Consider the following 24,610-nt stretch of genomic DNA (forward strand, 5'->3'; position numbering starts at 1 on the left):
AACAAAGTGGCCTCTGGAGTATGGATAATGATGCCTTCTCCTCACACATACAAGTGAAAAAGGGGCAGTACTGCTTTTATCAGTAGCTTCAACTGTACCAACTTCCCTTTTCATTTCAAGCAGGCTTTTAATATGAAACGTGAAGGAAGCTGTATGTAGCATGTACTTTGTATAATACTAAGCTTACTGGCATTTTGCTGGCAGCTCAGACCTGTTGTGATGTTTCTTGAATTTTCCTGGGGTAATGATTAGAAGAATTCTAGTAAAATTCTAAATCTAGGAGTTTGTAATAGAATTCATGGTCCCTAATTGCTATTAATCTGCAAATGCCCTGCTCTCAAGTCATTCTTTGTGGAGAAGGAACTAAACTGCCCATTTAACAACAGACCAGTCAGAAATACTAAGGTATTCTTCTTCTACTTTGTCATGATTAATAGCAGGCTATCATTCACTGTAAAGCAATGCTATGGAGCTCTGCAGAGTGTCAGGGTTCTTCCTGTTTGTTGGCATAAGTGACAGTGCGAGGCACTCGTGTGGAAACAGAAGTGTGCTGTGCATATTTAAACAACCTTAGGAAGTCAAAGAGCTTGATTTACTGTGTTTTTTTTCACTGTGAATGACCCTGATGTCCCGAAAAGAGAGAATGAAAGGAATAACTAACATACACTACTGGATTCATCAGCTGAAGAGACTGTTACCTAAAGGCTTGTACAGCAGAAGGAATGACAGTTATGTGCTTAGGAGGCTTTTGCTGCAGAAGAATAAGAGGGAAAGGTGTTTAGTGAAGTGTGAAGATATTCTTAGGTTTCAGATCAATACAGGGATTTGGTAACAGAAGTATTAAGATAGGTCTGAATTAAGTATAGAAATGTCTGTGTGATATCACAAGAAGAAGCAATAGAGCGAGGATTATGAAAATGGCACGTATTTGATAACCAAAGACACAACTGACAGCAATCAAACTGGTAACTACTGAGGAATGTGGTGTTTATACCAAGACCAAAAGGCCTGTGCTCTGATATGCCTACTGCAGAAATGACTGATCAGCATAAGACCTGCCCTCTGATAACAGGAGGATGGCAAAGAGGTTACAGTAAATTGCATGTGCCATTCCTCTTTCTGTTAGCTCAGCAGGAAGAAAGGCGGTATTCACAAAGATACTTTGAAAGGAAGGAACAAAGACTGTAAGCAGTGAGCTTGCCTAAAATTTACAGACAGTGAAGTAAATAAGATTGAGGCAAAAAAATCACACAACTGCTGTACTCCTAAAGGGCATAAAAATCAGTCCAAAACCCATTTTGTTGTTAGTCAAGGGAACCCAAGAGATGTGGTGAGGACTTGAGAGCTGGCGTCCCTTCACCTCATGTTGCAATGCAAGTGATCCTGGCCTGCTTGGACACATGCATGTTGGTGCTTTTGAGTACAGGAGTGTGAGAGAATGTGTGTGAATGACTGAAATCAGTTTTCTTTAAATATTGTCTTCCCCTTCCGTAAGGTCTTTCCCTGTATTTTGTAGCATTTAATTTCTACACCAGAACCAATATTACAAGCAGTTTTACAGTCAGACATATTTGCATACTCTGTAGTTTTAATAGGAGGTCATTTAAAGTCAGCACTCACAGTGACTAAGCATCTGCCTTTGGGTTTGTTGGATGTTGTCACCTTTCCATTTACTGTAAATATGGGGTGGGGCAGCTGGCTGGGCAAAGGCAGTTCTAGGTGTAGACTTAGCTTTCTTGAGTGATTTGTTTTCTTGCTCTTATTTCAGGAGGAGGAAGGACATGTCCTCCACCTTCCATGTCGACTTGCCAAGCCATCCCCATTACACTTTCTTGAATTCTTGTCAACAACCTGTGTGTCTATTTTTCCAGATCCTGCCTTTATGTGTAGATCATCTTTCAACATGTGTTTCTGCATGAATGACAAATCTTGTTAAAACCTGAATTTGCCGAGGCAAGAACAGGTTCAATTTTATACCTTAAAGCGTAAAGAGATGGTTGACACTGCAGAAATCAATGAAAAGCGTTTTTCTACTTCTAGTTGTTTCTCACTCTGATGTCTTCATTTGTGATACTGTTCACGCTGGTGTGTAAACCATTCAGGATAGGAATGTTTCTGCAAAGTATTAGGCACATCCAGGGATGTACAAAGTTGTGAAGTCTGTAAGTGACTTTGTAGCAAAGTAATCCTACCAGAAATAGCTTTAGTCTAGGGTCCTACCCTGAACATAAAGCGGTAACACCTGGTTCAGAGGAAGGTGTGTATCCATATCAGGAGCTGTCAGGAAATGTTACCTTGCCATTAGCACTAGTCTGTATTATTGTGAGATGTGGTTGCACTGGTTCCAAGTACCATTCTTCTCCCATTAGTTCTGCTCATTCAGTTTCTGCTTCTGTGGATGGGTATACCCTTTCCCCCTCTCCCTCCAAAACCGAACACCTACCAAACAAGATGTACTTCAAACCAAGCAGGTAACCTCTGCTAACTGGTATTGCCAAATCAGAATCACTTATATCCCTCTGGTTTTAAAGTCCTATAATTATAAGTCTACCTGTTCTTGTTATGTGTCTAAAGGTCTAATGATTTCTTTTTTGAATATTGCCAAATGCCTGGCCTCAATGATACAGTGTAGCAATTAGTCCTCAGATTAGTAGTGAGGCATTGCTTGGAAACCCTTCATTGCTGGTAAGCTTTTTAATTTGGATGCCATGTCCTTGATTTTGTACTAGGCCGATTTTCAGCTCCCTATACATTTTGTATTTTGTTTTTCCTTAAAACGTGAGGTTATTTACCACACCGACCCTACCCCTTACCCCAGTCGTCCCCACTGTACTTTTAGAAATCACCACGATCGCCCAGCCGCGGATGTGGTCATGTGAGACGAGACTTTCTGCCACAGCATTTCTCCTTCCGTGAGCAAGTGCCGGCAGCCGGGCCCTCCGCCAGGCCCTGCGCCTCACCCTGCGGGCCGCAGCCGCCCCTACGTGTCCAGCCTGCCCGGGCCCCAGGCCAGGGCTGCCGCCGGCCTCCGCAAGCTTACAGAGGAGCTCGGCAGGGCTGGGCAGAAAGCGCGGCCGCCGCCGTCGGGGGCCTCGCTCGGGCGGGCGGGCGGCGGCGCGCTGACGGGAGCGCGGTCCGCGGCGGGCACCGGCTAACGGCCGCCGTCGGCGCGCCTGAGGAGAGGCCGCTCGGCCCGCGACTGAGCCTGCCTGGGCGGGAAGGGAGGAGCGGGGGCGCTCTCGGCGCTCAGCTGGTGACGGCTGGGGCGGGGCGGGGCGCGGCGCGGCGCTTTTCTGGCCGGGGCGGGCGGCGGCGCCCAGTGCGGCGGCGGCGGCCGCGGGAGCCTGGCGGAGGGGCGCGGAGCGGCTCCGCGCGGCGCGTCCGGCTCGGGGCGGCGGCTCCAGCCCCGGGGTTATGAGCCGGGGCCATGGTGCCGCCAGCCGGCGCTCGGCTCCTCCCGCGCGCGGGGCAGAGCCCCCTCCTCAGCCGCCTGCTGCTGCTGGCGCTGCTGGCGCCGTGCCCCGGCGGCTGCCTGCCGCGCCGCCGGCCCGCGGGGCCGCCCGTCGTGCTGGGTAAGAGCCGGTGGTGAGCGCGGCCCGCGGGCGGCTGTCGCGGCCCGTGCCGGGGCCGTTTGGCGCGTGGGCCGCCGGCGAGGCGAGGCGAGGCGGCTCCGGGAGCCGCGGCGGGGTCGGTCCGTGCCGGGCCCGGCAGCGCGTGCGGGCAGCCGGGGGCCGCGCCCGCCGGGGACGGAGGCTTGCCTTCGCTCGCCGCTGGCTACGGGGGAAACCGGGGCTTTTTGCAAGTTCTAGATACGTCTCTAGCTCGTTATCCAAAACCAGCTCCTCGCTTGTCAAGCTCTCGCTGTAGCTGAACTTTCTGAGGCAGAAAGGCCGGATGGAATCAGATGCGAGAGACGAATGATTCAGTTTTGTGCTAAACTACTACAAAATACAGGCTTACATCATCACACAGTGCAGAAAACGAATAGTGACTGTCGCTAGTGAACAGATTTCACTTGTTAATGCAAAATAACTTGTGACAAATAGGTACAACACATACTAATTAATTAAATATTTGTTAGATGCTCTTTTTGTCTGTTGATAAGAAAGAAGAATCTTTTAAGGTGAATACCTGTCAAGTGGTTTTGGTAACTTGTTTACTGAAACAGTAATTCTTAAGCATTTCTAATGCATTTATTAAATGCATTTGGTGATACTGATGTAAATCATCCTGTGAAGATTTTCAGCATGTTATGTACTATCACTATGCAAATAATGTTGATGATAAGGAGGGAGACATAAGAAAATGTAAGAATACTAGGAAAGGAATAATCTGTAGCGTGCTGTTCAGTTTAAGCTCCACTTAGATGTAATAGTTCAGGTTCTGCTGTTGACCTTATTAATTACTTCTATTACAGGCTTCTGACAGAAAAGGGCAAACTTTAAACAAGTATTGTTTAAAGATACTGTATATCTAGCTAGATCACAGTGTACACATTCACAGTTTTTAACAGATGTCTGAACTAAGTAACTGAGAAGATGTAAATTTGGGAGAAGAAACTGCCAAAGCATGTCATAAAGGGCTGGATTTGAAATGTGACCCAAACATGTTGTTTTGAGTTCTGCCTCTGAAGGTTAGAAGCAGTCTTTTATCCCATGTCTCCACTCCGTAACAGTGGGTTTTAGCAATAAGCGTTGGCACTTATTCCAGTGCAAGCTTCTTCACGACAAAGGTGCTGGTATTTTATTTGCTGGTCCAATATTCAACTCTAGCTATGAAGGAATCAAAGCAATTGGGATAAAGGGATCCTCACTGGAGGAATGTGAAGTTGCTGCTGATGATTGTAAGCATATACATTGCCTAAGAATGATTTAAAAACCGTGATTAATTTATGCCTTGTTTTTGTATGAGAAATTCTAGTGCATGCTGTGTGGCTGAGCACACGTTCATCAGACAGTGGTTAAAAAACATGGATCTTTTGCTATTAAAATGAATTTTCGGCAAACATGTAACTTGTGTGTCTTACTGACTGTTCTGGTTAGCTTCTGCATTTTTCATTTGCTGTCTTCTGCTTCTGCTGCCCGGTCCTGACTTGTCCAGAAAGTGAAGACTCCATTTTTGCTTCCATCTTCATAAATTATTGTTCTGTGTTGTCTGTATGTTTGAGAAGGTAGGCTCTCTTAGAGACTGATTTGCTGTGACTTACTGTTGTAAAATACCATGTTCTTCATGTATAGAAATGACTGTGTCTTTGTAAAAACACCTGCACCAAGAGCTTAGCTTCAATTAGACATGACATAGCAAGTGAAGGTCAAACAAATAAAGGAGGGGAGAGTAAGGAGTGACTGTCGGTCACTCACTGGTTCTGTATGAAATGTTCTCATCTTGATTCTAGTTAACTTCTCGTGACCTTTCCTTTACCATTTTTTGTATGCGTGACATGTTAAAATAAGCTTTTTAAGAATTACTGCATGAAGATTTTAGATGTATTTAGGAGAATCATTTAGGGAGGCATTTCAAGTACTGGCTTCACATAGAGGGTGTTTGGGAGAGGGAAGAAAAACAGGTGCTGCACTGGGATCACAAATGCAGATGGAGTTTGAGAGGTGTATTATATGGGGCTATACAAGCCTAAGATGGTTTTGGAATCCATGTAAGATGAGGATATAGAACTGCTTCTCTTGTTTTACCAGCCTGGTATCCTGGCCCTCATTTTCGTTATCTGTGTTCCATTTTAAATATGTTCTTATTTTGTAGTACCTGCGTTCTCATGGCCTGCTTGGGCGTTGTAACTTCTCTTTCTACTTAGGAGTTTTAAATTTTGCCTTATGCTGTGCATAGCAAGTTGGCAATCTGAGAGAATAAAGAAGGAAGGAATGTTGTCCACATAATGATCATTTCAGAAATGTTTTATACCATGATGGTCACAAGGCCCAGTGTAACTTGTTTGCAGACTTCCTGTAATGACCCCACTTGCAGTTGCAACCTCTACTTACCTAAGTAATGGGAGGAAATAGAGCAGTAGTTTGCAAATATGGGACCTTGCTTATAGATGGATAATTCCGTGCTGTTCCCCAAGTACTAACAAAAATATTCCTTCAGGAATCTCTCAAATCTGAGAACAGATGAGCTGCCTGAATACAACCCTGTAAGTATTGGCTGTGGATAGTGAGATTCTCTTCCTTTTTTGTGGTGGCAACAGATCTCAAATTTCTAGAGCCCCTCACTAGCTCCAAGTGAAATGTGGTTCTGTGATACAGCTAAGCCAATGTAAGAGTTCATTGTTGCTCCCCTTGCTTTCCTTATGCCAGCTTTTTGGTCAGTGTGGAGTTTTTTGTTCACTAAACCAGGAGAAAATTAACCTGATGAGGAATGAATGATTTTGTACTTGAATTAACTTAATGAAGGAGCTGGCCCAAGGAATGGGGAGAGTGGCACCATTCCATTTGAATTAGAAAAATCTTTAAACTGGTCTGTGTATCATCACATGCTGCCTGAGTAGCAGGAGCTCTTTTGTTGGAAGATCATGTTCGTACATACCAAGGGAGTAACACCAGGGCCCAAACTGGCCTGGGTAATAACTTCCTTTTGCGTGAAAGCAAAGTACTACGATTCAATTACAGAGTTTTCCCCGAGATTGAAATAATAAAGCATCAAAAGGTATTTACAGGGTAGTGGAACTATAGTAGAACAAATATGTGCTAGAAGTCATAGCTGTACTTTCGAAGTCCTGCCTGAAGTCTTGATATCAAGGAGACAGTACCCACTAAAAGGTAAGAATATTGTTTTGGAGTTACTCCCTTAAGTGCTTTGAGGGAAGAGGTATTACTTAAGATACTGCATTGCTTTCCCACTTATTATTTTTTCAAGAGCTTCCTATTAAGCCAGAAAAATATACTCATACAGGAAAATATCTTTTAAGAACCAGGATAATCTACTGAATAGCTTTGCTCCACTGACAGTAGCTATAAAAAAAATCATGCTGTGCAAGTGCTTCTAGATAGCAGCTTTATGTTCACACTCAATTACAATATTCTTGCACTTCTTTTATCAGTTTGGTTATATATTCAAAACATTTGTCTCTTAAGGCTCTCAGTAATAAGTTCCTTTAATTTGTGGCTGTTCTTTCTACTTGATTTTCTCATATAGTCTATCTATAGTCACTACATATTACCTGATGTCTTATCAATTTTGGGGGCTGATAACCTGTCCTTATAAGATCAGCAGCGGATTCACTGAACTCTTTACCTTTTAGAGCTGACTCAACACAATTACTATATCAATGTTCTGATACCTTCTGCAAACAATTTGTTAGGTACTTGGCTAAAGTTTTCTAGAAAGACACCTAAATGAAGTTTGTTAATAATTGATTTACATGCAAAAGAGGTTTGTCCGTGAATTCCTGCTGACTACTAATTGAGGTGTGTGTGTTTGTATGGTCAGTTAGCTAGATGTCAGCAGTGATTTAACTGTTTATGCCTCATGTGATCTGAGGTATCTAGAAGTATCATGTGAGATCTTGTTTGCTTTCTTGTTCCTAATTTTAAACACAGGCCTTTTCTGTGGCAGTCTGTTGCTGAGTATATAAGCTGCTTTGAGACATCCTCCTTAGAGAGTTCTGTGGCCAGAATTTCAAATGAATTCCCGGAAAACTTTGTTCATTGTGAAGGAAGGCTAATTTATAGAACGAAAAAGCTGATACTTGTTTGAGAAATTTTACCAGGAAGCAGGTTGTGATAGTTTATGTATATCCAAGGCATGTGCCTTTCAGATAAACATAGTAAAAAATGTATCGATTGATGGTCTCTCTGCCACATGAATAATACTTATTTTTTCAGTTTTATATAGATACTATTTTTTATTCTTCTTTTTCCAAATGTTATAATCTTAAAAGATCATTCCCCCTATTCATTGCTTTTGTTAATTGTTCTTTTCTTTGTTTCCTGAGAGGTGTTAACAGAAGTCACTTTTCAGACTGCAACTTGCTTATTGTTTTCTGCTGGGAACTGTAAGTCAGTCATTAAGGTTTTAGCAGAGTGATAGGCAGGAGTGTCAATATATTTTAAAGCTAGTTATTGTAATTTTCAGATTTGGAAAAGTCTGCAATGTCTTTAAGCACTCCAATGAAATTTAAAATTGTGCTTTGCATAAGATTAAATCTAACTAAAGCACATCTCGGGAGGAGATCTACTGCTTTTGTCAGGCCAGTTGAGGCAAAACCCACTGAAAGATATTGGAATATTAGAAGCAAATTGAGCTCATTAATGTATCAGAACAAGTTCTGTTGGAATTACAGTCTCTGTGAAAAGTGAGAATATGCTAAAGCTGATTAAATAATCACATCTGACAAACACTTTTTTCTGCCCAATATAAAAACTCCATTCTTTTTCCAAAAGTCCCAATTCAGAAGTCAGTACATGTGTTACACAACTGCAAATTAGAGAAGCTAGGGTTCTGTCTGAGATCTTTGCTTGGAGAGCCAGTTTTAAAGAATGCTGATGTATTTTGCATAAGTTGACTTGCCCATTATTTTGTGAATTTATAAGGTCAGTCTGTAGGCTTTAAAAATAAGAATCTCTTGTAATGTTTCCAGCAAAAAGACTTAGAAACTATGGATATTGGTAGGTGAGAGGATGAAGAGATAACTTACTTGCAAATTACTTTACCTAGAAGTATTTTCTGTGTATGGTCTGAGAGCAAATGGAAATATTTTTTCTGTCACTTTGAAATTCCATCATAGAAAATTCAGAAAGCTACTGTTCTTTTCCAATGGAATTAATCTTCAGTGTGATCTGCTGACTCCCCCCCCCCCCCAACCTGTTACTTATCAAAAAGCCACTAAATAGTTCTCCAGCCAAAATGTAAATCATTAACACTGTTAAATTGTGTTGGGTGAGGACTGAAGACCTTGCATGTTGTTTTTCATAATCTGAAAAATCAAAATTTACACTTTTTATTTTGTTTCCTAGAGGTTCATCATGAACCCTTTTCAGTTTGCAGAATGTACTTTTGAAAATGGGCTGTGAAGTTTCAGTGACTAACAGCTTCACTGCCAATATAAAAATGTTTTAGATGGCTCTGTAAACCTGAAGAACATCTTTGTGTTAATTCTTTCTTTATAAGCAAACAGGGATTACACCTGTGCATGAGAATTTATTTTTAAACAGCAGTGTCGTATCTTGGCACAGGTGGAAGTTGTCCCTTAGCTTTTGCTTAGAATTATATGAAATTATCACTTCCCTATCTTTTGTTCAGTTAACCAACTTGTTCTTTGTCACTCCTTGAATAAATATTAGTATGCCTTTGCTTTGAATTTGACACAGGAGCACAGCCTTTTTCCTCAAAAAATCTGAGGTTTAAATATTTTAACTAAATTAAACTTGTAGCTCATCTAAGATCACTCTAGTAATTCCAGCTGAAACTTTGTACAGTTTACTGGTTTCACTACTCTTGTTGATAAATGTAACTTTTATTATTCTTCTGAGTCACTCAGTTACTTTGTTTTGCGTTGGAATGGAAGACAAAATCAACCTGTTTTGTCCTTGGCAGGTCCGCTGCCAAAACTGGCCAGCCATGAATGATTGATATAAATAGAATTACATTCCGTTCTTTTTATAATTGAGAGCCCTGATACAGCAGCCAGTACAGACATGAGGCTGTTGAACAAGCTGTTGCCTTATAGTTCTATAAGCAGTAACTAAGCAGCATTTTGTGAGGTTCCAAGACTGAACTTCAGTAAACTTTTTCCAGTGCATGATGCAATACTATAATCTCCCTTACTATGCTTTCCAGTACATCACAGTCCTTGAAATATGACCTAAAATAAACTGTGGTGAGCTACTGGGTCTTTAAATGTTTCACTTAGGCTTTCAGTGTTTTTATTTCTGTAATCTAATGAGAAAGCGGGGGTAGTCAATAAAGAAATCCTGAGGTAGTATCTTCTGTGGTGGGGCAACTGTGATGGTGGAAAGGTGTAAAAGACTAATTGTCCCAGTCTATATTTAGTCTGAAGTTGTGTCCTTTTCCAGTTCTGCAATAAATGCTTTCCTGAAAATGTATCTGGCTTTCCAGTTAAATTAGCTGTTCCAGTTAAAGATAGTATCCCTTTCTTCAAGCCATTGCTAAGTATTGTTTAGCAGACTGACTTACTGTTCTCTCTTTCCTTCTCCATACCTCCTTCCTCATCCCACCCTTCTCAACTCGCAAAATAAGCTTATGGAGCTCTTTTCTCAGCAATCCATCAGGTGTTTTTTTCAGTGATGTATATCCTGAGATTTTTGTGGTGAGGAGACTGTCTGGAGAAAGAACAGTATATACTCTCTTGTCAGAAATGGCCTAAATTCTCTGTACAGTGGAAGCTGACTGAGATTAAATGAAAAATTTTAATGAAAACAAAATGAAAAATTACATATTGATGTGTAAATCGCTATCTGAGCACTGTATAAGAAAACAGAATGAGAGTTGCATGAGTGGGATGTGGTTTTGCTGCAGGACAATATCTTAGCTGTGTCAGAGAGCTCGTCTAAGAATGCTCAGCTGGCAGAGGAACAGAATAATGGGGCCCATGATTCAATAAGAAAAGAGCCATCGCTGTTTGTTGCCTTATATCAAAGTTTCAGAATGTTCAAAACAAAACAAACCTGCAGACAGGAAACTACTTACAGGGCGAAAGATGGTATGTGCTCTTATGACTGGAGTTTTGGCTCGGTGGTGCGGTAGTTGTGCATCCATTTCCATTTGTAACTTTGTTCTTTGAGCCTTCCGAGGTAGACCTGAAGTCTTTGGCTCAGGCTGTACTGTAGAGCTATGTATGACTTCAGTTGTTTGCTTTTTCACTTTTTAATTGGAGTACAGAGCTTGTTTTACTTGACAGTATGTGGTTACCTCTTTGAACATAGCAGAAAGAATTTTTTTTTGAAATATTCTCCAGAATTGGGAGCAAGAGAGTGTGTATATATATACTAGCTGGTCTGCTTTGTTGGAGCTAACGTTTAAAAGCAAAGAAAAAAAAATTTAGCTTGAGATATGATCTGAAGTAAACTTGGCAATGTACTATGTTTTCAGTGAGAAGTATTCTCGGTTGTTCAGGAAACTGAGTGGAGGCTGATAGTTAAAAGCTTCAAGATTAAAGTTTTGACATGTAAATAGGGTACAGTTGTACACATGAAAAAAGGTGGGAGGAAAAAAGCTGAGGAGGTGGAAAAAATAAAGCTGAAAGGTGTCCAACTCATAAACTTTTCCTAATATGTAACTTTTCAGTTACAGAAGTACATTTGTTTTCCTTGTTCGTGGGAAAAAACTATTAAACATTGTAAAATTTAGGGAGCTCCTCTGTAAACTTGCTGCTGAAAATGATAAGAGCATTTCTTAGGCTTAGTTCTGCTTTGGAAGACTACCTCCTCTCTAGCCTGTTTTTAGAATATATAAGTGAAAATAAAATTCTATTGAAGGAATACTAGCAACAAACATAAACCTTAATAATAGTGCACTTCAGAGAAGGTGCAAATACAAGACCCTTCCCTCCATGGATTATTGAAGTAACTGGGGGGGGGGGGGGGAAACAGTGCCAACACCAAAACTGTTGTTACCTACCAACCTGAATGCAAAAGATACCAACCTATACTTGGATTATTATGCCATCCAACTAAATTTTGTGTAATAAAAGTGTAGCAGTAGGAGATGAAGTGAAAATGAAAAACTTGATAGTTTGCAGGTACTGTTTAAAAAGAACACAAAGACTTATCTATTCAGTTGCAATCGTCTGAAGAAAAAAATCGTCTTTCAGAAAGATTCAGTTTATACTTTAGAAGACAGATAACTTTGATAAGGTATGAGACAATCTGTTGTTGATACTCATGACCTAACGCGACCTGTTCCTATGTAGTCTGTTCTTTGAAGTTACTGAAATGTTGCTCTAGAATTATTTACATGGTGGTTCCCCAGCTAATCACTTTCGAAAATCCGTCAATATAAGGGCTACAGTATTACACAATATTAAAGCTTGTATATTAACCTATAATTAAAAATCTGTAATTAATTTCAATTAATATATATCTGCTTCTAATGTCTTTCAGTTCCAGGGGACCTAGGTAATCAATTGGAAGCAAAATTAGATAAGCCATCAGTAGTGCACTATCTCTGCTCTAAGAAGACGGACAGTTATTTTACACTCTGGCTGAATTTAGAATTGCTTCTGCCTGTCATCATTGACTGCTGGATTGATAATATCAGGTAAGATCAGAAATGTTGCACTTTGGAATTTTTTTTTGTCTCCTTTTCTTAGACTGACATGCTTAGTTCAGAATGGTAACCTTAAACTTTCTTTTCCAATTCAAGAACAGTGAGAGAAATCACTTAGAACTCTGATAGGTAGTGGCAATGTTTTTTTTTGTTTTAAATCACGGTTTAGCAGCTAGGTTTTGTTTTTTGTTTTTTTAATTCTCCCTCCATAATAAAATGAAAACTACTATAACTTTTCTACAGTATGTAAAGAAAGTTTAGCAGTGCCTCCTCACACCCCCCTTTTGGCCTCTGTAGGTTAGGCAGAATCCTCTGTGACTTTTTTTTATGGCTCTCTGGATGATGACACTGAACATTCAAGGAAAGCAAAATCTGAAAAATTTAAAGGTTTCTAAGAGCCAGATCACCTATTCTAGGTACCTAATGTTTTGAATACTTGGAACATCTTTGTGTTCATAGTGCATGAATGTGTTCAAGACTGTGGGAACATACTGACATATATCAGCACCTTAAATTGCAATTGGAAATTCAGTAGACAAGGAATGACTGTATTCACTTGAATGTTACTTTTATTGTTGTGGCTAGAACTGATAAGCAGGAGAGCTCACTAGAGGTCTTCAGTAGCTTGCATTGCGGTACTAAATATAACTTAAAGGATGCCTTTATTGATTAAAGATCTATGTAGTATAAGTTGACCTAAATCCTGAAATCCCCCCGCCGGCCCGCAGTGTTTTGAAATCCACGTGCAGTAAGCTGCTTCACCAAATCACCATTCCTCCAGAATGGGAGAATAGGACGTAAGTGGATTTCACCACTGTTGCTCATTTCCATTTTGAACTTTGTGTGGCTTAAAGTAATTTTGCATCCTAGTTTTCTGTAAGTAATGCTACATCTCCTGAAAATCTCTGCCTGTAACTTTGTGAGAACTATAAACATATAGACCCAAATATATTTTGTAAGGTAAACAGAATACCACAGGGATATGTCACTGTTTTTTTTGCCTGAAAGCTTTTAGATTTACTGCCCTATCCACACTAGACAATCTTTCTGTCAAAGATAACATTTTATAACTGGTTTTCCTCACAGCATTATATGTATACAGTAAATATATTCCATATAGTTGATTAGTAGCAGCTTAGTGCTTTCTGCTGAAAGATTAAACAGAAATCTTCTACCAAGTAAAGCAACCAAGGAAAAAACATGAGCAGTAATTGCAGCTCTTAAATTTTTATGAGTCACTGGAAAATAGATATAGAGTCTTAAATTTGATGCTAGAGATTCTGCAGGTTTTTGTTGTGCTGGTGGTGGAGTTTTTTGTTTTTGTATCTTGTGGTGGTGCTTCTGCTTTATTTCAGTCTTGCTGTTTGCCTCACAGGTTAGGAAAATTTTTGGTGCATGAAGTGTAAATATCAGTTCAGATTGTGAGACTTGGGCTGGGGTGAAAGCTTGCACTCCAGAAACTGCAGTTGTATTGATACAGTATTAACAAAAAAAACCAAACCCCACCCTCCAGGTTCTTTATTTTGTAAATAGTTTTTAAAAATATGTACAAAACGCTTCATGCCTGTATGGAGTTTCTTTAGGTATCTATTGTTAATAGTTAAAAAATATCAAGCACTCCATTATGCTTGAATAGGTGTTCTAGCTAGATAAAAATAATTCATTTGTGTTCAGGGGAATTTTACTGATATCTGATTTTACAATTATTTTATCTGCTACTGCCACACCTTCATTCTTACATTCTTGACAAGTTTTCTCAATTTTATGCTTGAATTGGAATGAAATGATATAGAACTATACGAAGTAGTTTATATCTTTCTAAAGCTGAAGCCCAGCCACTCTTCTGTATGCTCAGTTTTACAGAGAAGATGAGTCTTAAATTCTGCGTGGACAGAAGAAAACTAAAATATGTTTGCACCGTATAACCACTTAGCTGCTAGAGTACTCTTGTTGTGTCTGCCTCTGTTTTCTTCCCCCTGCCAGGTAATAGCTCTTAAAGTTCTTGTTGGGGCACTCGGAGAATGTAAGGCACATTTTAGTTGAGAGCTGTCATGTGGTAATACAGCATGTTTCATATTTTTGTGTCTCTCCCCCCGCCAGGCTGGTATATAATCGAACAAGCAAGATTACAGAACCACCAGATGGAGTGGATATCAGAGTCCCAGGCTTTGGGCAGACGTTTTCCTTGGAATTCCTTGACCCAAGCAAAAGGAGTGTTGGTATGTACAAGCTGTGCTTGAAGTGCTTGGTCATTTTAGGATTTTTCTAGTGTGTCTTTCTACAACAAGCCACTGAAATTAGATTTCAAATAACAGTTCTGTTTAGAAGTAGAACTGCAGTATTTCTTTTGAAGTAGGATAGCACACGGTTCACTTGGCTTATAAGTGTTTGTGTTGTACACTATCGTTTTGCCTGTCGTTTGGCCTGATAGATTGACACAGGAAAACTTCATGCTATTTAGTCTTGTGCCAAATTAAAGTTTTCTGGATGAAACTCAAGTAGGCGTTCTTGATGATGCTTTTGAAAAATGAAAGAGGGAGAATGGAAAATTCTGTGACTGAAGATGCATTATGTTTTGGAAAAACAAAATAAAAAATTTTGTTTCAGCTTTCTCTTGAGTAAGGGGTTCTTTGGCTTCTGGAAAGAGTTAATGGGTTTGGGGAATACAGTGCCACGTTCTGTAATTGCCTGTCTCTTGTCAGTGTCCGAATAATTATATGATTACATTTGTGCTCTAAAAGATTTCTGCATTAATTGTCTTTGATTGCAGGGTGGGTTTTTTGGGGGTGGAGGGTGTGTTTTGTCTTTTTGGTAAAACTCTTCTTTCAGAAAATGATGACTCTGGCAACCTTTTGCAAGGAGGTGGTAGCTGTGGCTGAAGACTTAAGCGATTTAACAGCCAGTAGTGTACTGAGCTTCACTGTAGGATGGTCCCTCTTTCATTGCATGTTTTTTTTTTCTTTTTCTAGGGAGCAATCCCCAAAAGGGCACTAATGCACTCCATGATCTTTTAACTAGGTAACCCTTATAACTGGACCAGGGCATATTTAAATTTTGTCTCCCTTTATTTCAGTGACTATATGCTAAGCATTCAAGACTAACAAATTGAGTAAGGTACTATTCAAAACTTAAATATGACTGCAATATTCAGTAGGATGTTCTGATCCTTCATCTTCCCAAAATGCTACTAAATGCATTTAATAGTGGTAATACTTGAATCCGATGTTTCAAACCTTGTAACATATAGCATCTTAACACAAATGCTTGCAATCAGCCTGCAAATGTTTCCCTTTGCCATTAGAGCATTATGGTCAGTCACTTAAGTTTCAATCCACTAAATGATGGATATAAAAATAGTTTTGCAGTAGTTTCCAGAACTTTGCCCTAGGATACATTGCAAGCATTTTTTTTCCAAGAACAAATGTTGGCGAAGTCCAGGTTACCCTTTATAAAAGTCCTACCTCAAGTTAACTGGCAATCAACAACAGTCAGAATTCTAATGTAGTAATTTCTTAGTTTGTTTTGGTTTTTGGTTTTTGGTTTTGTTTTTTTTCCAGCTCAAGGGTCAGACATAGTTTTGCTAAGGAAAATGTATCCCTTTTGTGTATGCCACATTTTGCTGTGGTTTGATAAATTAGCCAAGTTGGAACAAGTTTTAATAACAGTCATCTTCTGTGTTTGGAGAAGAGAGAGCATAATTAGTTTTGTTTAATATGCAGCTTTCCAGATTGTCAGAGATTCTTAGATTACATTTAATGCCTGTATATATGGAATCAGAGGTAATGCATCCTGAACTTAATTTGTTTTGCCATCATTAGCCTGTCTGATGGCTGCTTCTAATGCTAATCTTTTCGCTTTCTCTGTTTCTTTCCCATCTGATGTCTCCAGGCAGTTACTTTTATATGCTGGTGCAAAGTTTAGTAGACTGGGGCTACAAACGGGATGAAGATGTAAGAGGAGCACCTTATGACTGGCGAAAGGCACCAAGTAAATAATGTTTTGTTACTTGAATGAAATTTTGTTGACTTTCCCAGCTGGCAAATAATGCCTTGGGTCTCTTCCCCCTCCCCACCTGTACAATTATACTTAAAATCTTAATCTTGACTAGCTCATGGGGCCTGGATACCCTTGGACCTGGGGGAAAGCTCCAATCTTTTTTTTTTTCTTTAAAGAACTTGCTACTTAAGACTTGCTTTAAAACAAACAAAAAAACCCCCAGACCCACAAAAATACACACCATAAATTAATCCTGAAATTTCTAAAACTCTGCACTTGTAATTCCACAGCCAGAGCTTTGCTAAGAGCATGAGTATTTTGCGGTGTCACACCAAGTCTAACAGAACTGCTTTCACTACATCCTGAAGAATAAATTATATTTTAAAGTGAGGAATGGGGGTGATGTCCAGATTTTTCTAAGCCTCTGTTTATATGAATGTTAGAACTTTGTACTCTTAATCTCCTTCTATTCCACTTAGCACAAGGGGTTTGTAGACTCGTCATATAGCTTGTGATATAACATACATGTGTTGCTAATGCTAATATTCTAGTATCATGTTTATCTTGGCCCATAACTCTTAAAGCTTTAAAACTGAAGCATATAAACTTGGCGTCCAAGACACTCCTTGAAGAAAACCGGTAATGCTGACTTTTGCTTTTTATGTGACTGTTTGAAAATTATGCTCCAATTGCCATTTAAAGTTGGTATGTTATTACAGAGGCTTTTTTGTGAGAAAAGTTAGCGTGCATGAGATGTTTCTCAGAAAATTTGGTCTGAAAATTCAAATTTAAGATGTGAAGAACTGGAGTAATGTTTGTACCTATACTTAAATAAGTTTGAGAGAAATAGGGAAAAAAAAAGAGTTTTAAAGCATCGTGCTTTTGTAAGCATGTTGCCTGATGTAAGCCTGTTTGTGTTGCTCTTGAGTATTTCAAAAAATAAGCTTTTAAATAATTGCCTTGGAGGACAGCCTCCGCAAATAATGATTTTGATAAGGTTTTGAAATCTGTGTGTGTTTACTTTAGATGAGAATGGACCCTATTTTGCAGCCCTTCGCAAGATGATAGAGTTAATGTATGAACAGTATGGAAGTCCTGTTGTCTTAATCGCCCACAGTATGGGTAATATGTACACCCTCTACTTTCTCAACCATCAGACTCAGGATTGGAAAGACAAGTACATAAAGGACTACGTGTCATTAGGTGCTCCATGGGGAGGAGTTGCTAAAACTCTCCGTGTGCTGGCTTCAGGTAGGTAATTTAAGGACTTGCATCCTATTTTGTTAGGAGTAGATGAGACTAACTAGACTGTTAACTGTAAGACTGGAGGATGAGAGTTTGAGGTATTATGAAGTTAAAAATAATTTTTTTCATAAGTGACAGCAACTTGATGTTTCAAGCCCTGTGGCCAGACTGGCATTCTTTCTGTTCATGGGAGTAGACTAAGTTTTTACATCCCTTAACCAGGAGCTGTTTCCCCGTTTCTGACCTCTCCCTCCCAACCTCTTCTCAGCAGCTTGTTGTGTCACCTGCTGTTTGGCCTGCTGCCTTCTATTTCTGTCACTTCTGCCTTCAGCCTGATTGCTCTCAGTTCAGTATTGCAAAGCTGACAAGGACTCCAGCACACTCACTAGTTTCCTTTGATTAAATATCAGATGACTGCTTGAGGTTAACATTAAGGGAAACTTGCAGACATGGTGGTTAAGTGCTGCCAGAGTTGTAACTCCGCAGATGAGGAAAGTGAATCTTTGAGATCTTGGGTGTAGTATACTGGATATGCCTGAGACTAACAAAATTTAAATAAAGAAGTGTAATGTATTTCATTGAATAATTGCTAACAACTGATAGAAAAAGTTCTCTTAAAGCATTAGGTGGTATCATGATTATTTCCTGGCAAAGCAGTAAGTTATTTTGTGCTTTGCTGTTTAATTCATAATGTCTCTGGCTTGTTTTTTGATTTACTTCCAATTTGCTAGCTTTGGATATCGTTATTTTCTTCCCAAGCAAAGCTGACATTAAAACAATTGGACTTCATCAAAATGCAGAGCACGTACCAAGCGCCAGCCAAGCATGGAGAGATCAAAAGAACTCTGCTCAACAAAGTCATTTGAATCTGAATAGGAATGCACAACTCGGAGTTATTAATTAGAAAACTTAAACTGGATATTTGTATTGAGTTTTAGATTGTTTATTCTATTGCAAAGGCACTGTAAAAATTGATTTCCCTTTTCCCACAGGCTTCGTCTGACAAGTATGCATGCTACAGAAATGGCAGGAAGTGAGCAATTTTAAAATTGCCTTCATAAAATTCCACATGACTACACAAAATTCCACAGTCCCAGATTTCTGCTGGATTTTCATACTTCATGGCTTGTTTATCCTTAATAATGCATTTCATCCAAAGTGGCTAGCTATACAAATGCATAATGAAGGATAGCTAAGTTTCTACTAGAATGTAGTCATCTCTTAATCGGTATGGCTGCTGTATTAGACACCATGTTTTAGAGGAGAGTTAAGAATACCACAGGAAACTTAAATGGGCAGAACACAATAATATTTGAAGGCATGTTTTTAGGTTAGTACTGTCTTAAGTATCTGTAATAAGTCACCACCACCAGGCATTAACACTTGGATGGCATTAGTCTGTCAAAGAAATTACAAAAGTAAAATTATCAGTGTATTAGTACGCAGAAACATTGTTGCTTCAGAGAAAAATGCTGCACTGCTGTAGGAAAGGCAATCTGTGAATGCATTCTTTCTGCTCCCATTCCTATTTAAAATATGTTAATGGCTAGGAACTCTATGTTAAATCCACTGTTGCTTTATCAAAGTGGCAAATAACACACCAACCAACAGGCAGAATTCTTACGCCCCCCCCCCTTTTTTTTTTTAAGTTTCCTTTTTTAAAATCAGCTTCATAAGGTGATATTGGCAACATTTCCACGTAGTCCTCTTAAAAATGGCATTGAAGACTGTGCTTTAGGATCTTGCTGAACCAACAGTGCCACCTTATGGAATTTTCAAAACGCACAGTTCCGCGCTACTGCAAGAATACAGATTTCAGCCTCATTATTCCACTTTTTATGGTGTGGTTGACCTAGATAACTACATGCTGTAACTACCTGGACTTAAGAAAGGAAAACTTGATTCAAGGTTCAGCTGACAAAAGAACTGAGGAGCGATATTAATGCTAGACATTGTGATGATGGAAAATAGGTCTTATCAACAGTCACTGTGAAAATGAAATCAGATCTGTCTCGGAACTCTTATCTGCTTATCAGAAAAAGAAGAAATTCCTTCCTAGTAATCAGTAGCTCTGTCATGTGTTAAGCAGCTTTTAATTTTGTGGAGAAAGACAAAAGAACAAAGGTTACAATTTGAAGAAAGATGCATACAGACTAATTTAGTCATGTGTGAGCTGCCAAGAAATAAGGTGGACTGTCTCGTTTTTTGATGTGTACAAAAATCTGAGTTTTTTGGAAAGTGTCTTGATCAAACACTAGTTCTGTGCTAAGTCTAAACTGGGGAAAACATAACAGTTCTGTGGTTTACTGGGGATCAGCTATGACAGCTGAAGGCCTTTTTTGGTCTTAATCTCTAGATCTGTATTATATTAAGAAAATACAATGCCTTGGAAAAGGTTGGCCAGCTGAAAGTAACTCTTCCCAGGCAAAGTAGTTATCAACTGGTATTTGAAGAATTGTTGATTCCAGCAGAGCTGTCCATTTCCAGCCAGCTGGAGCTGCTGGAAAATATTAGTGATGTATGTTCAGAAAACCCGTGTTCTGAATATTTTAGCACTGAGTTAAAATGCCAATTGGAAGGGAAGATATTGTTATCAGTGGTTTTCCATATTCTCCCATCAGATGCTAACAAGGTCTAACTCTTCTTTTACCTAGGTGCTATACATGGAGATGAAGTGAATACTGAGTGCAGCACTCTTAGTTGATAACATAAGCAGAGACAGTAATACTTGCTTTGCTTATGCTTCCTTTTGTGACAACTTATCCTTTTAGATAACTACAAAACAGCCTGCCATTTCTTTTCAATAGTAAGCATCTTCTGGTAGGTTTTCATACACAGGGAGAGCATAAACTGGTAAAATGCTCTCTGCACTAAATGCTAAATGAACTGCTTTTTTTTTTTAGCTGTCCTGAATGAAATACCCCTTCTGTGGTAGTTTTCAACATGCAAAACTCTGACTATTCTGCGAAGCTTGTAAGGTCTCTTCATGAGTTCTCCTTACATGTGTAAGGAGTAATATTTATCTATTCTTTCAGCAAAAGCATGGTCTAGGACCAGAAACACTATAAAATATAAATATTTTTTTCCAGAGAACCATTTAAGACTAAGTTTACAAATTGTGTAAATAATGCTTAATTAATGCTGATTTCTCACTCAGCTACTACAGGGAATATTTTGTGCTTTAAAAAGGATCATATTGGAAAGGCAGAAGTGTTCTTGGTTTGTCATTCATTCATTTGTATTTTATAATTTGTATATTATCAAAAGTTTGTTTGCAGAAGTTAAATATCAAGACAGAATCAAATGAGAAAACAGTCTTCCCAAATTGTCACTGCAAGCAAAAGGAACGAGTGGTTTTTCTCTTTTATTCATTTTATCACTGTGAATGGCACTCATTGCTGCTGGATGTATGCCAAATGCATTGCTTTGTCTATAATGAAATTCCAACTTTTTTTAAGGTGACAACAACAGAATACCTGTCATCAGCTCACTCAAGATTCGAGACCAGCAGAGATCAGCTGTTTCCACAAACTGGCTGCTCCCCTACAACTACACATGGCCTCCAGATAAGGTCTTTGTAAGCACACCTACAACCAACTACACTCTCCGGGACTATCAAAAATTCTACAGGGACATCAGCTTTGAAGATGGCTGGCTCATGAGACAAGACACTGAACCCTTGGTATACCAGATGACACCACCTGGTGTGCGCATTCACTGTCTTTATGGTACTGGCGTAGAAACACCTGACTCCTTCCATTATGAAAGCTTTCCTGATAAAGAGCCCAAGATCCTTTACAGTGATGGGGATGGTACAGTAAACTTACAGAGTGCCTTGCAGTGTCAAAAATGGGTGGACATGCAAAAACAGGAAGTGGTGATATTTGAGCTTTCAGGAAATGAGCACATTCAAATGCTATCCAATGATACTACTATCTCCTATGTGAAAAAGCTGCTTTTTGATTTGTGACACCCTGTGTTGACAGTTATTTTCCTCACCTGTGATGCCTTTCCTTAAATTAGGGAAAATTTGATCCCTTGATATTTAGGTAGCTGAATTATTTATTTGTTTTTTTTTTTTTTCCTTCTGTGTTCGAGAAGTTGTTTGGTGTCCTAAATGATAATTTGTCTCTGATTTGTGTTCATAATGCATCGTGGTATTCTCACATTATGAAAATTTGGTCAAATATGCATTTTGGTACCTCTGGTGTTGTATCCGATATTCATACACAGGCTTTCATTTGGAGACTCTGCAGCCCCTTGCACATACTATGCGATTTTCTTTTGTGTGGACTTTGAAGGGTTTGGAGGGGGAGGACTGGGAAGGATTGCAATTTCAGTTGCCCATGAAACAAGGGAAAGATATTAAGAATTCGGAAAGCAGAGTAAACTTAGCTTAGTTTGTAAGCATACAGATCTACTAAGTATCATAGGCAAGAAGTTTGGTACTGCATTACCTTTTGTCATATCCAGTCTTCCTGTTGCTAAAGCTTTTGGGAGAGAGGAAGGATGTGTGAATTACTTGAAGCTTCTTATTAGGTACCTTTTTCTGAGGAAAAAAAAGATTAGAAAAAGTTGTTTGCTCTTCAAATTCTAGAGCTTGATGACTTAAAATCTACAGTCTGAAGACTGCTCACCTTGTGCTTTACTTATCAATGGGGGAAAGAAGCTAAGCAGTGGACGGTGCTTGTAACAATCAGAGCTGTGTGGAGTGGCACATCAGCCAAAACTAATAGAATCAAATACTGGCAAACAATGCATACAGTGCAGAATTTTTGCACTTCTGGGTGAAAAATGTCTCCTCTAGTGGAAATGATAATGGACAATGGGCATTAAAAATGGAAAGTGAAATTTCTGAAATGGGGGGGAGCCAATGTAATACAGCATGAAGTATAAGCTTGTTCCTGGCCAAATTCTCTGACCCAGTTTCTGGCCAAGCAGTGGTTGGATCAACATTGCTGAAAAGAACCTTAAAATTTTAAGACTAAAATACACTCCCCATGGATTATAAACTTTGTTATTACTGTCTCAAGAAGTTGGGATATACAGTTCATTAAATGTTTAGATAATTGTATGGCATACAGCTCTGTTGAGTTGCTACAATACTGTTTTACTCAGTGTTAAAAAGCATTTCAGATCTGAACTACAGAGAAATGGTAGCTTAAACAAGCATGGTGTTTACAACCTTGATTACAGAAATCCTCTTGGAGAAATAATTTCACTGAAAGATTCACTTTTGCTTACTTTAAAATCAGTCACCCAGTTAGACTGCACTTAGTTTTCTGAAAAAGCCACTACAGATGCTTTCCAAATGTTGAGTCCTCCAGCAAAAATTTTATTTTAACGTTTTCAGAAACTCATCAGAAATATCGAGGTTACATTACTTTAGGAAGTTGAAGCTGTCTAAAGGATAAATTTTAACTTTTACTATTTTTGTAGCACATACAAAATGCTGCCATTAAATGTATAAATGTTGCAATGACAATAGGCTTGAATTTTTGTTACTATAGAATGCAAACGTTTTGGCACAGGGCAGGTCTAAGGCTTCAAGCTTTAATTCAGAAATGATTCGTAAATTCAGAGCAACTGAAACTAGGGTCGTGGATAAGCTAAATGTACTCTGAGGTTTAAACTTTCTTTTTATGTAGCTTTGTTATCCTTGCATATTCCCTATTACTTCTGGTGAAGGAGAGGACCCATTTTTCTGATTTTTAAAATGGAATGTTTATCTTGTAATCAGTTGTCCAGGAACCTGCAGTTCCACAGCTGTATTGCCCAGACTTCTTCAGAGTTAGTACTGAGTTGTCCCAAGCTACTTGTAAATGGTAACTGCTGAAATGAAATAACACACACAAAAAAGGTTTTTAGCTGACTGTTCTGTTTGGTGCAGGGCTGTTGGTTGGATAAGCTTTAGACTTGTGTTCCAAGGCTGCTCAAGGATAAAGCTCTTCCTGTGGTCTGACTCTGTTTTGAATAAATTGCTACATTACTGATTTACAACAGAAAGAAATTACAGAAATTACAGCTTTTCACAGTCTGTATTTCTTGCTGAAGTAGAATGCCTGTTAATAAACACTTGGATGCGTGGAGCTGGAGGCTGTATTGCAGGTCACCAATGTGGGCACCAAGGGCTGAAAAAAGAACACAGGCTAACAGTTGTTAACCTGAGCTGGAGAATATTTCCAAGCTTCATTTAGATCCTTACATGTTTAGTCAGTGCATTCTTTCAGTCTCATACCAAGCTCACTGTAAAGTGAATGCAGCAAGTAAACTATATCATTCTAGTCACTGAAACGGAACCATTTCACTTGGCCTTTGAGAAGGCCCTATTCACTAAGGTTTGTTTCTCTACATTTGAAAGCATTTACTTATATACTTAAAAGAATATTTAGCATTACTGTTATAGGCCTGCTAGAGCCACGTGCACTTGAGCATTCTAGGTTCTTGTGGAGAGAGAAAGGGAGAAGTCTGAAGAAATAAATCTTTCTATAAAGAGGAGAATGTGGCACTTTGTTAGTAGGAGTAACTCAGGTGCTTTGCCACACTTCACAGTTGAAATGTTTAAATTTACTGACTTGTCTTCATTATACCTGAAATATATGGAGCGTGTCTTTCTCTTTCCTGAACTTTTACATGGTTTTGTTTTTCCAGGATGTTTTCAGAAACCAAAAATAGTCTTGAGGACCAAACGTTTATTTTTGACAAAATGTAAAGAGAATGCTGAAGGGGCTTCAGCTGTCATTGTAATACTTCTGAAGAGGTTCAGAGTCACTATGTGATTCTGTTAAAAACAGAAGGCTTCAATAACTAGCAATAATTGCAAAGGACTTGCAGACCAAAGGAAGGGATGTTTAGTATTTAAGGTAGTTCTTGGAGCACAGTGTGTTCAAGGCCCTCTTAAATTCAGGGAATGTTTGGCTATGACTTTGCTGCTCTACACTTTAACAGTATTTTGTACAGAACATAATCTGAGACCTAGCATTTTATATGCCACTTTTGTGTATGAATGAGTTCAACAGATTTTGCATATTTTATTGTCTTTGATAACATAATAAAGTTGATCTAATACTGTGTCTCCTGTTGTGAATAACCTGTGCTGTCTCACCTCTCAGACAGATGAAATGTCAAC

General features: G+C 39.1%; 1 protein-coding gene across 1 annotated transcript; it reads left to right on the forward strand.

The window, feature by feature from the left end:
• The first annotated feature begins 3,396 nt into the window (after positions 1-3,396).
• Positions 3,397-24,554, forward strand: PLA2G15 (phospholipase A2 group XV). The gene is made up of 6 exons (XM_067302627.1): positions 3,397-3,572; positions 12,075-12,231; positions 14,341-14,459; positions 16,129-16,227; positions 17,263-17,487; positions 20,940-24,554. The coding sequence occupies exons 1-6, from the start codon at positions 3,428-3,430 to the stop codon at positions 21,449-21,451; spliced, it is 1,257 nt and encodes a 418-aa protein (XP_067158728.1). The 5' UTR covers positions 3,397-3,427; the 3' UTR covers positions 21,452-24,554.
• Positions 24,555-24,610: the final 56 nt, after the last annotated feature.

This window comes from Apteryx mantelli, chromosome 10 (assembly GCF_036417845.1).
Source record: "Apteryx mantelli isolate bAptMan1 chromosome 10, bAptMan1.hap1, whole genome shotgun sequence".
NCBI classification, from domain to species: Eukaryota; Metazoa; Chordata; class Aves; order Apterygiformes; family Apterygidae; genus Apteryx; species Apteryx mantelli.

Excerpts from the sequence above, each read along its gene's own strand:
- PLA2G15 (XM_067302627.1), top strand. The coding sequence starts at position 3,428 with ATGGTGCCGCCAGCCGGCGCTCGGCTCCTCCCGCGCGCGGGGCAGAGC. Across the intron at positions 3,573-12,074 it reads GGGGCCGCCCGTCGTGCTGG|TTCCAGGGGACCTAGGTAAT; the intron begins GTAAGAGCCGGT and ends AATGTCTTTCAG. Across the intron at positions 17,488-20,939 it reads TCTCCGTGTGCTGGCTTCAG|GTGACAACAACAGAATACCT; the intron begins GTAGGTAATTTA and ends ACTTTTTTTAAG.